A 13126-nucleotide genomic window follows, 5' to 3' on the forward strand; every position below is an offset into this window, starting at 1 on the left:
ACAGTTACAACAGGAGACACTGAGAGCCCCATCTCAGATTAACTTCTAGACCACTATTTAAAACACTCAAAGCTGGGAGATCTTAGTTGAGGTGTGCTCTGAAATCAGGCAGATCTTTAAACCCAAGTCACTGACATTTTGAGTATGTGCCCTAACCACTACGTTAGTGTTAGGAGTAGCAGAAGCAGTATCTTGATCATCATCTTTTTTTTAGACACTTAGGCACAGAGTTCATGGGGTGGCAGTAGGAGCCAAGGTCCCTTGATGAGGCAGGGACCAAGTCACAGCCCCTTTCCCTGGCATTTTTTTAGTCACACTTGGATCCTCTGATATGCTTATTTCCACCCATGCATTGTACAAGGAGTCAAGGTTCCCCACAAAGGGTTGTAAATTCCACTAGATAGCAGGGTGGAATTTAGCATTGTAACACCCAGTCCCTCCTGTTAATCTGGAGCAAAAAGAATTTACACTGTTCCTTTTCAGTCTTTGGTAAGATACAAAGGAAGAAAACTAGCATTAACCCTAGCCATTGTGCACCCATTCCTGCTGCGGTCAGCTGGCATTAGGAGCAGGATTTCATACTTAAATTTAAAAATGAGAAAGTAATCTCCCTGTTTCACTCGAGTAAATTCTTTAAAACCTGTGAAATCAAAGTAAGCCAGGATATAGAGCTGGAGCGAATAGTGGCCCAGGCCTACAGAAGTGCCCCAGCTGTTTGCTGTGACTTATTTCAAAGGGTACTGCTGGCATTTGAATTGAGAAGGTGGGGAGGAGGAAGGGAAGAAAAAGGAAGGGGGATGGAGGTCGATAGGGTTTGAAGGACCCTGACTTTATCAACTTTTAAGAAAGAAGCCTGCAGCCTGTGGTCAGTCATAGGGATTTTTTTGTTCCTAGGGTTTGGCACAGTATCTCAGCCTGCAAACCTACAAAGCTATGCTGAAAGAGGGTGACTGCTGTTTTTGCTCCCTACAACATTTTAAAAAAATGTTTGAAAAAGGTGAGTGTGTGTTGTTTGTAGAGTGTGCATCTGATTATTTTTTAAACAACTCCATGTGAACATTAATATTTTTATCTTTATTCATCCAACTGTTGTGGCTAATTATTCCATTATTCGATTTGGCACCTGGCCATCTGAAAGTCTCCTTGTATTGTGAGCCTAAAGTCTCCTTTTGAAAAAAAAACAAACTGTCCTACTTTTGAGGTTATCAGGCTCAGCAGCTCCCTATCCCTGGCCTGTTGCTCCACATTCTTGTTTTAGACAAAATGGTAGTACAAGGACCATGCCTTTTGATGTCTCTAAATTCTATTTAGATACAAGTACAATAAAATCGGTATAGACTGACAGTTGAAAGAACTGGATGATGGGGAGTTGGATTACCAGATTTAACATCCAAGTAGAGGAAGCTCACCAACTGCTTTTTTGCTTGGTTACCCTACACAAAACAAAAAGAGAAGTGATGGCACCAGCAGTTAACTAAGTCTCATTAGAACCTTCACCTTGTGCTAGTTTTGCTCCAGCATGGAGGAAGTGGCCCTGACACTGACAGATAGATACAGTCAGATTAGTATCAGTATTACTTACACCGCTAGTAGTATACAGTTTTCTTTAGCTTTCGATAATGCATCACTTACTCATCTAAAATGTAACATCTAGGTAGAAAATACAACTTCCCTCCAAAACATTCTAATTGCCCCCACTCCCTTTACCTCCCCCTTCATTGTCCACATGCAAAAGGACATTGCACACTTATAGGCAGGCATCTACCAAAAAGCCTTTCAATGGCTGGGTCTGTTTTCTTCTCTCTCAGAGGTACCCATTGCTGGCTTTGGGGCCTAAAAACTGCCTTAAGGGGAGAAAACAGGTTAGCATGTATTGCATTCCTTCCTGCGGCTATGTCCCCCCATACAAATTGTTCTACTCTACATTACGATACAGCAACCCTTTTAAAATGAAGTATACCCAGCTTTGGAAGCTGAGGATTCTGTTCTCTGAGAGTTTTAAAACTCCTACATATAACAACTTTGTTAAACTATAAACCTAAACTTTACCCTATGTTACAGGCCAAAGTACTCAGCTAGTATCTCAGGAATGTGCAAAAAGGGCAATTTAACACCTTGCTTGAGTCAACTGCTTGATTTCTGAACGTGATCTCAGTTGTACTTGTGACTTTTTTTTAACCGCTTGACTTCATGTTCAGGGTTTGATGACTTTAGAACCTGGTGGCCTTCATGAGAGATAAAACCCGTTCACATAGGCAGCACTTAGATCACTTTCTTTACTGATCTCAAAGATAAAAAGAAACTATAAACACATTCAAAAGTAATACACAAGGAATTCTAAAAATGATGAAGCATGTGTGTCATGGTAAAATGTTTTCTTTAAAAAAAAGAAACCCACAGAACAAACAAAAAACACACTGCATGTAATTACCTTGTAACTTTCAATAGGGAAAACAGAGTGACATAATAGTGATGGTCCAGGAATTTGCAAAAGGCAAATTGGTCCAATTAAAAAAAAATATTACCCTAAGAAATGCCTGCCTCTTTCAAAAAGGGAAATAGCAATTTTAGATTCTTTTATTCTAAATTAGTGAGTTTAGAAAAGGGAGGGGCCAACCTTTTCAGCTGGTATACCACAAAGTAAGCCCTACCCCCGCTCCTAGTGCCACTCCAATCTCCTTGCTCTCTGTTCTCTCTTCCCTTCCCAATCTGTTGCTCTGGCTCTCTCCTCCCTGTAAAATCTGCTGTATGGCAAACAAAGCAGCTGTGCATCACCTGTGACACATTGTGGGTTGGCCGCCTCTAGTTTAGGGTATTTACTTGCTTAGAGGTTTTTACTTGTAAATAGGTGAAGGATATCTGGAACTATGGTTTTTTCCCCCAGTAGAACACACAGCATATTAGATGAACAGATTTTATTCATCCAAAGTAGTGTTGATTCAGTAATTCCAAACATCTCGATTCTTAATATTAGAACTGAATTCACATTTCTGTTTTTATGAATGTCATTAACATTCTTAAAAGTTCTGGATCCTCCCAGAATTTTTAATTGTTGCTGATTTGTGCTGTTAAAGTTTTCAGCTCTGGTCAGCAACTCCCTTCATACCATTAACTTCAGCTTGAAAGTTCCCCACTATTACTTGTTTCAGGGGTTCTTTTCCACAAGAGAAGACCCTTGGTCACTCAGCTCACATGCTGAAGCACTCATCTCAAACGGGTTCCAGGAACTCTGCATGCAGACAGCTACAGACTAGGCTGAGACGGCTTGCTGATATAGATACAGAAGGGAGGCTGCAGCGGCTAAGTGGTCAAAAACATTTACTTTATCATGTTTCATGACAATCATTAAAACTTCAGTAGGAAGCATCTTCTAAAATTAATTACAAATATATTTTTAAACACATTTCATTCCTCTTCCCCTATCATTTTGCCAAAATTTGCTTGGTTCAGCCTGTAAAAGCTCTCATCATAGATGCTCCATGCTATAGGCTAAGAGTAAAAGAATGTTGGCCTCTGCTAGATCATTCATGGCAGGAAGTTTGCTGTTGCCCACTTCTGTGTTGGCAATTCTGACTTCCAGCTTTTAACATTCTGTTTTAAGAATGGTTTTAATACATTGCTTTTTATTTAGTTAATTTAATGTGCATCAACAACTTCTAAAATTCAGAAAACATTATCAAAACCTTTAAAGATAGGAGGTAATCAGTCACTGTCAGATCAACTTATTACAACTTTTATAATATAGAGAGATGAACAGTAGTTTAGTACCTCTTGAAGACTACCCTAGTGCTATATTTATATTCTATATGATTTACCAGATATATTTGGCTGCTGATTCAACATACAGGATTTTGGCGATGCAAAATTCCATTCAAATCTCCCCTTTCAGGTATATCATTCGTCTGACTACATACACTAATTTTCCTCTAACAGGTCTTCTGCATTAATAAAATCATGACAGCTGTCAACATTCATTTGAAGAACATTCAAGGTTTGTGCTTATTTCCAGGAGCTTTCATCTTGTTCTGGAGTAACACAGGCCAAGCCTCCAAACTTTTATCCTTAAGCAAAGTTAGCATGCTTCACAGGTGACAGAAGGTTTTTTTTCCTTTTTCTTTTGGAGGGAGGGGAGAATATGAGATAATTATTTGGGTAGGGTATAATGCAGAACCTCAATCCTTAACCACCAGGAAAAACCAAAAGACAAACTATCTGGTTTTCCATATCTGTTCCAGACTTCACAACAGTAACTTGGTCATAGTGTTGAGGCCATGGCTTCATTGGATTGATTCTTGGAGCCCTTTCTTTCCTTTCACATCCAGGATTCCCATCCTGCCCAAACTCTGCCAAGAATATTGGGATCTGTTGCTTGGTCTATAAGGCACTTCACTTGTGTCTCTTCTGTAAGCCCGTCCTTTGGTTCTTTGGCTCGGATGTTCTGATCTCTGCTACCCTGAGCCACAGCTACATAATCACGGTATGCAAGCGACTTTTCATGGCCCAGTCGCAGCTCTTCACTAAAATAAAGAGCATGAAGATATAAATATATCCTGACTTAAAAGAAAGACAATCTGGATGTTCAGAATTAAAACCTGATCTTACGAGGCTTGAGAACCCTACCCCCTAAGTTCTCAGTTGCAATTCACAAAATCACATCAGTGGCTGAATGACCTCAGCCTTTGCTTTTCATCAGTGAGCATTTAACATGCCTATCTTCATCTTGAAACGGTCATTGATTAGGGAGGAGCCGATGAAACAGAACAAGTGAGTGAAAATATCCTCCTTGCACCATGCTGCTTCTCTCATCCCAACTTCATCTCCCCCTCCTCGACCTGCCCAGTGCTTATCTACAGGAAGCATCTTGCTGCAGCTTCCAAAGTCAGGCTCAGCAGCAGAGGTTAGGGCAGAAAGAAGCTGACTCCTCATGTGACCTTTCACATTCAGCAACAAAAAATGCAGTAAAATCTACTACTACTCCAGTTTTCCCAGGGAACAATATCAGTTAAAGTATTTGTATTTTAAACAAACTTCTTGCATTTTTGTACCCACCCAAAATAATTTTTAAAAAGGAAGTAGGGATGAAAAGCATTGATTGTACTTTAAATGTACTTTAAAACAAGATTTTTGTCCTGATCCAAACTTGCCTTGCCCAGATTTTAGTCTGTCTGGTCATCAAGTTCTCAGGGAATATGATTTTATTTATTGATGTTTCAAAATCAGGTAGCTTATTTCCACACCTTTACACCCCTGCTGGACCCCTATTTGAAAAGAACCAATCCATTCCAATACCACCTCTAGCCCCAAAATTGTATGCAGAACATACAAACAGCTAATGGGGATGAAGAGTTCACTCAGCTTGCATGTCGCCAAAAACAGTAAAAATGCTCAAATGTGCAAGATACTAGGTATTTGGGCTTGCAGGGTAATTCAGAGAGCTCAGGTGTGCACCAAAATATTTCACCCTGTCAAGTTTCTTGAAATGACAAAATTCCACCATCTCTGCCTTGTCTTTGTTGCTATTAAATATAAAAGGTAGCAAGTCTAACCTTTTAAAGAATGCAAAGGTTCTTATTAGAGTGCTTTGACATCAAGGGAGAGAGACTCTTACCAGGTGATTGCTGCTGGATTGGAACCAGCTAACTTTCTTTTGACACAATTGACTTTTTGCAAGGGATACCAGTTTACTTCAGATGTGTTTACTTCCTTTAGCCACGTGCCTCCTTTCTTCAGCAGTCTCAGTTCAAAATTCTAACAAAAAACCCCAATAATTTTGCTCCAGTTAATAGTTACCATGCGTATCACACGCGTGCATACACACACGACAGTTAACATTCTAACACATCTGCCCACCACATCCTTAGTAAGTTAGTAAATAAACTGAGCTGCAAATAAAGTGGAACGCGGAATAGTTAGAGGAAATCTGCCTGTGGCTTAACAGTTAATTTACAGCCAAAAACGTGATTAACATTTGTGTTGTTAATAAAATTTGTGTTGTGGATAAAAGAAAGTCAAGTGACATTTCAAATTTTGCTTCCTTTGAAAACTGGAAGGATTTACAGTATGTAATGACATTTCTTTAGAAAATTCTATGATTATAGTATATTTTACATTTAGAGTAAAAACATGGTCTAATATAATTCAATGTTAGAGGTTTTGGAAGTGTTTTCATAAAGAATGATTTCAGGTACAGTGTTACTTTACATGAAATCAGGAGGGTATTCTAGTTCATAGGACAGACAAAATACTTATATTATGTGGGTTAGTAGCATAAGCCACTGTGAAATCTCCAAATATAAAATCATTCACATGGCAATTAAATAATTCTGAACAGCAACGAGTGAGAGCTGTTGTTTTCATTACAAAATACTGGCATGTCATTTTAAATGCTTTAAGAACTATTTCTGTCAGGTTCTTGGAGCATTCTACAAACCAACACTGAAGATTAGAGGGGAAAAAAGGAGCAATGAAGCTGAGCACTAGATAATAGTTCCTTGTCTTATCAAGGACAAAACTAATCAAAAATGAATCACATTGGCTGCTTACAGAAGTTAAAGACCCCCCGTAAAAACTGCACTTTACCAGTAGCAGCAGCATTTTAGTTCGACCTGGCTCTGCAGCCTCTGTATGAATCAATCAGCTATTAGATAAAAGCCCCAAAAAAGTCCCACTGAAGTGCCTGATCTATACAGATGTTGGGCAAGCCAGGTCCAACTAACGCAGTGCCTCTTCTGGGCATGTGCTAGGTTTGGTGTAGGAATGTGCAGAGTTTAAATAAAGCACTATTTTGTTTTTTAACATCTGGAAGCAGCTCTTGTGCCTTTGTATAAAGACAAAAAGAACTAACAAAAACTTACCTTCCAGTCTAAGGAAGGTTCTTTTACAAACACATCCATGGTGCTGATGAGGAGGTCTGGATCTTTGCGATATGCTCTTAGGGCATGTGTCATTATGCTGTAGATGAGCCCCGATTCTTTCATTGGCAACATAAGATTAATGAACTGGCGTGTTAAACGAAAAGGCATCAACTCTGGCACTGCCAGCATCTAAGTAAGAACAAGGATTTTGAAAAAGTAAAAAGGATGCATTAAGAAGCCTTGAAACTGAAGGTTCAGAAAGATGCATCTGTTTAAGCTTTGTTGGTTACTTAACTGAAAATAATTTTCCAATGCAGAGCTTAAAACCAGGAGAGTACTCTCAGCTTCAAATTAAGGCTATGAATATTTATTGTTTGAAAGTAGGAATGAGCAATGTCATTTTATCTACAAAAAATGTCAAATACTAACTGATCTTTAAACAAATTTTTGCAGCTACAGGACTTAGAATTCCATATTAGCTTGGCCGAGGATATCTGGCAAAGAAAAACCTGTTCTAATAACAGTTAAGAGCCATTTGTAAAGCTCATCATGCAACAAAACATTCTCAGAAAGGATATTATCAAACTGAAAACACCGAAGTTGTAATTCCATCCAATATATTAAAAAAAAACGTAAGAAAGGAATTGTAAGAATTACCTGTGTGGCAGAACCAAATGCATATCCAAAGTCTATTCCGATGATGCCACCTGTCTCTGTATTAATCATAAAGTTGGACAGATGTCTATCTCCAATGCCAAGAATCCAGTGGCTGATGCAAATCAGTGCATGAGAACTGGTAAAATGGGAGCGCAGAGACAGAAAGGCCTCAGGAGCTGTACTCATTTTAACAAAGGCTCTCCTTAAAGGAAAAAAAAAAATCATAGGCTGTTTATAAATGTCACATCAAAGTTAGTTTCAAAAGTCAGTTACTGACCGTACATTTACCTTAACAGGTCTTCTGGAACACAGTTTTCTCTGTTTCTGAAAGACATGACTGTTTCCGTACGACTGGCTCGTCTGAAAGTCAAAGAATGCACTAGTTACTGAAACTTTCCAGTGAGAGGACTAACATTAAAAAACACTAGGTACTTCCCTGGAGAGATTAGGGAGTGTCAGATTCAGACAAAATAAAGGGGTTACCCCCAAATTCAAAGAGAAGGCAGGAAAGCTTGATTTGCTCTTAGGAATACACGGTTGGTTTGTTTCCCCACTTCCAGCCAGTCTTTCCTTGAGTGAGTCTCCTACTTATCAACCCGATTATAACATAATTTAAAGGAAACAATGGACAAAATAAAATTGGGGGGGGGGGGCAGAGAGAAACTGATGTCCAAAAGTATTTCTGTATTAACATCTTAACAATAAAGTGTGATTAGACACTGGTTAGCTCTCAAAGCATGTATTGATACCATACACTCACCACATCAGGCATCATCATGCAACATCACCCACTCTCAAACAGGAAGTAATACAGATGTGTTTGCATAGTGCTGTGTCTAGACTAGTTAGGTCTTAGAAGGAGATCTAATTAACCTGCTTGTTAGCTACACTGAGGTTCCTACACTACTTCCACTGTGCGCTTCTGTCTAGTCTGGCAAATGAGCAGTAAAAGCATTCCCAGTTTCTCTGGAATTTAAACTCTCCAGCAAGTACACAAAAATACATCTAAAAAGCCTTGTCTATTAAAAAATAATCAGGTAAGTGAAAGGCATAATGCAAATCATTTAAAACAGTTTCTGGGCTGCCAGAGGTGGCTGAGAAACGTTTACTGCCCACACAGCTCAGTACTGGAGCTTGGCAGAGAACGGAAATTTGTTTTGTGGAAGATTTTAAAAATGTGGTTTCTTTGTGATTTGGAAGAAAATCCAAAAACACTGAAACAGAACTGCCAGTCCCTATCCAGCTTTACAGCTTCCCTGGAGCCAGAGAACCTAAAAGCATGAACTGCAGAGGAGCCACCAGTCTGGGAGTCAGAGCTGCCAGACAGGCTGCCGAGAAGCAAGGTGAACAAACTGGTTTCTGGTGCAGTTTCTTCAATATCAAGGCAGTTCCACAGAACACCACATGTTTTTCCTAATTTTGCTAGTTGCTGTAGCCATTATGTTATAATGCAAATAGACTTCATGGAAATTACTATGTGTACTGTAAATTTAAAATACAAGTCATACGCAACTCTTTTTATTTTTTTAAAGACTTATTTGTACGTAGGCATATAACTTATTTGTATATAGGCATAATGAATGTGTTTAAGTCAGCAGGCCCGGATGCTCTTCATCCAAGTGTGCTGAAGGAATTAGCCAGTGTCACAGAGTCACTGTCATGGCTGTTTGAGCAATTGTGGTGCCCTGGTCAGGTCCCAGAGGACTGGAAAAGGGTGAATGTGGTCTCTATTTTCAAGAAGGGGAGGAAGGAGGATCTGGGTAATTATAGGCTGGTTAGTCTCACCTCCATCCTTGGGAAAAACTTTGAAAAAATTATCAAAGATCACATTTGTGGGAGGCCAGCAGGAAAAATAATACTGAAAGGCAACCAGCACAGGTCATAGCAGGTAGATCCTGCCTGACTAACCTTGTTTCTTTTTATGACCAGATCACAAAATGCTTAGATGCAGGAGTTGAGGTAGATGTCATTTACCTGGATTTTAATGCCTTCAATACAGTATCACCTCCTAGTCTAATAAACAAACTGGGCAGCTGTGATATAGATGATTACAGGGTCAGGTGGGTGGCAAATGGGCTTAAGGGTCACACCCAAAGAGTGATGGTGGATGGGTCGGTATATATCTGGAAAGATGTGGGCAGTGAGGTCCCCCAAGGCTCGGTCCTTGGACCTGTGCTATTCAATGTCTTCATCAGCAACTTGGATGAGAGCGTGCAGAGCACTCTGTCCAAATTCACAGATGACACAAAATTATGGGGTAATGTTAACATGCTAGTGGGAAGGGATCGAATCCAGGCAGACCTGGACAGGTTGGAAAAATGGGCAAAAAAAATAGGATGCAGTTCAACAAAGACAAGTGCAAAGATCTGCATCTAGGGAGAAGGAATCACCAACACACCTATAGGCTAGGGGATGACCTTCTCAGCAGCGCAGCAGCAGAAAGGGATCTCAGAGCCATAGCTGATTCCAAGACAAATATGAGCCATCAATGTGATGAAGTAATTAGTAAAGCTAACCACACTCTATCATGCATTAGCAGGTGCATGATGAACAGGTCCAGGGGACACTTCCTCTCTATGTGGCATTGGTCAGGCTGCAGTTGAAACACCACATCCAGTTCTGGGCGCCGCACTTCAAGAGGGATGTGGATAACCTTGAGAGGGTCCAGAGGAGGGCCACTCGTATGGTTAGGGGCCTGCAGGGCCCTACAAGGAGACACTGAGGGACCTGGATCTCTTCAGCCTCTGCTAGAGATGTCTGAGAGGGGATCTTGTGGCTATTTACAAATTCATGGTGGGGGGGACAACACAGCGCAAGAAATTGGAGATGCTGTGTTTACCAAGGCACCCCTTGGAATAACCAGGAACAACAGCCACACACCGACAGAGAACAGATTTAGGCTAGACATCAGGAAGAACTTTTTTATGGTAAGGGTTGCCAGAATCTGAAATGGGTTTCCAAGGTAGGTGGTGCTCTCCCCTTCCTTGGTGGTATTTAAGAGGAAACTGGACAAGCACCTGGATGGGGTGATATGACCCCAGCACTCTTTCCTGCCCAGGGCAGGGGGTCAAACTCAATGATCTATCGAGGTCCCTTCCCGCCCTAAGAACTGTAAAACTATGAAACTATACTTATACATAGACTTACTTGTACATAGGCATATAACGTGCAATGTCTTCCATCTTCCCACCAGCCATCTTAGACAGCCATTCGTTATAGGCAAACAAAGGTCCTTTCTCACTGCAGACGAAAAGAATTGGTGAGTTATCCACAATTCCTTATCATCCTAGTCTTAAAGCAGCTGTCCATAGACTGCACCTCTGCTCCAGCTAAGGAGGGCTAGGGCAAGTCAATAAATGAATAGGCAGCCTCCAAAGAATGCACTGTTCCTGTAGAAAGTGAACCAGTGCTCCACTAAGATAGTGTTCTTCACTCAGTCAGTACCAAGAGGACAAAAAAAAAGGCTGGGTCTTTGAAGCTGTCTGAAGGTTCCTGCTCTGACACTGGGCCATCAGGTCACTCTCTGCCTTCATTTTTAATATAAGAACAGTTACTGGGTTTTAGTGTAAGACACTAAAATTTCCATATACTGACTTTACAGATCAGGCTTCTTTTTCCAGCTTTTCTTGCTTCTAAAGAAGGTTCAAGTGGAAACAGACATTGCTTTTGTGCCATCATAAAAAATTCTTTATGGTGGCACAAAGGCCAGCCAAACAGATGCCCAGTATACCTGTTGCTGCACCACACAAATGCCCAAAATTTGTGGCTGCAACAAAAGAGGTAATAGTTTCTGCCACTTTATTGTGGCAGATCCCAGTCAGTATTTGTCCAGTATCTGTCTGATACCAGTCCCCCTTTATGGTGGGAAAGCAAGGTTAGCCCGGAGCTGCTTGTGCTATCCAGCCACCCAGGGCAGGCATTCCTGGGGTCTGAGGAGCCCAATCCAGCACACCCCAGGAATTCCTGCACAGGATCAGGTGCCTTCAAGCCTCAGAAATGCCTACCCAGCTTAGAGATGTATTTGAGGGAAAGCTAGGATTTCCTCCTTGCAGACATGCATCCAGGGCAATCTCCAGGGTGGTGGGAACCCAAGCTTTCCCCACTTACAGACATGCACTCCTAGGGAAAGCCAGGATATCTACTTGCAGAGGTGTGCCCTGGGCAATCTTGAGGGAGGGAGGGCATACCTCTAAGCAGGGAGTCCTGGATTTCCCTGCTTACAGAGATGTGCACAAGAGATTCTCTGGGGCACGTGGGGAACACATTTCCTGTTGTCCCACATGGTTCCTGATGTCCTCTGCCTGATGTGGGACAATGAGAGAGGCCGTTTCACCTTGTGGCAGGGCCCATGCACCACAGCTGATCCTCTTTATTTGGCAACGTCTGTTTATACTCTTAGATTCTAAAGTGCCACTAAGCTCTGCCTTCTGCCTCACTCAAGAGTAAAGCACTTCACAAATTAATGAACTAGATAAACAATGCAAAGACCGATTTGACAAAAACAGCAGCTCTAACATGTTCAGCAATTAACCAACCACTTGAGGAAAAGAGAAACGTTACAGTTCTCAGCTCTACCAAAAAAATGCCTACAGATCCGTAACGATTTCTTATACAAGAGAGAGTTCAACGTCTCAACTGCAGGGCAACACCTCTAATGCACTAAACTGGCCAACTGAATACGATTTCCTTATTTAATTTATGGGCCTGGGTACAGAACAATGTTCCAGCCTTGGCCCAGAAGCAAGCAAATATAGAGTACTGGCATGACTCACTGAGGCAAGCCTGAACAGACATGTTTCATGGGAAAAGAGTAATTAAACTAATTTCTGAATTCCAAAAGCCTCACAAGAGTCTACACAAAGAGGTTGAAAAACTAGAATTAATCTACAATTCCAGTAAATTAACGCTTTGTTAACAATAGAGATAAAAACCCTAAAACATCTATTATCCAGTGTTCATACACGATTAAAGCTTATTTCAGGTTAAACTCACAGTTCATATGGGTCAATTTTCTGAAGTACTGACCAACTGCTCAACACATGACTTTCTAAGTCTCGCCCCTCCCATCCCCCACTGGCTTACGTCCACTTTCTGCCTGTTCCAGTTAGGAGATCAGAATCCTGCATTTGTAAAATCATAATCTGTTGATAAGGAAATGGGTGAGGATGATGTCACAAATGATGATCAACTTCTTGTTTAAACAAGCTGGGTGGGGGATATTACAGGTGCAATGGCACTCATTAAACAAACAACTGCCAATTACCGATTTGGGTCAGGAAGTACGAAAGACTCCACGCTTACAGATATACTCTCATAAGATAAACTGAATCTTATAAAAAGCCAAGTAGACCTTGTTTCACACAGACAGTTAAACTCAGAGTCACCTGCAATATTCAGCTTTTTCTTCTTCTGACATGTTATTTTGAAGGAAGTTCTTTAAGGTACAGGTATTTGGTAGCCATTCAATCAGTCCTAACCTAGAATAAAAGAAATCCAGAGTGTGAATAAAGAGCTCATAGCTTAACTAAAGAGGAGCAATACAAGTGGGAAGCAGCATGGTCCCCATATAATAGATCACAGACTTGGACTCACCTCTGGACTTCATTCCTATGCCC

General features: G+C 40.8%; 1 protein-coding gene across 1 annotated transcript in view; it reads right to left on the reverse strand.

The window, feature by feature from the left end:
* Positions 1-3398: 3398 nt before the first annotated feature.
* Positions 3399-13126, reverse strand: part of PRKDC (protein kinase, DNA-activated, catalytic polypeptide) — a 131690-nt gene continuing 121962 nt past the window's right edge. The window contains exons 80-86 of the mRNA XM_019542262.1: positions 12896-12988; positions 10659-10751; positions 7800-7871; positions 7512-7713; positions 6855-7043; positions 5609-5748; positions 3399-4517 (exon numbers count right to left, since the gene is read on the reverse strand). Of these exons, the coding sequence (XP_019397807.1) occupies positions 4313-4517; positions 5609-5748; positions 6855-7043; positions 7512-7713; positions 7800-7871; positions 10659-10751; positions 12896-12988 (994 nt within the window). The 3' untranslated portion in view covers positions 3399-4312. The remainder of the gene's footprint in view (positions 4518-5608; positions 5749-6854; positions 7044-7511; positions 7714-7799; positions 7872-10658; positions 10752-12895; positions 12989-13126) is intronic.

This window comes from Crocodylus porosus, unplaced genomic scaffold (assembly GCF_001723895.1).
Source record: "Crocodylus porosus isolate Cpor-Errol unplaced genomic scaffold, CroPor_comp1, whole genome shotgun sequence".
NCBI classification, from domain to species: Eukaryota; Metazoa; Chordata; order Crocodylia; family Crocodylidae; genus Crocodylus; species Crocodylus porosus.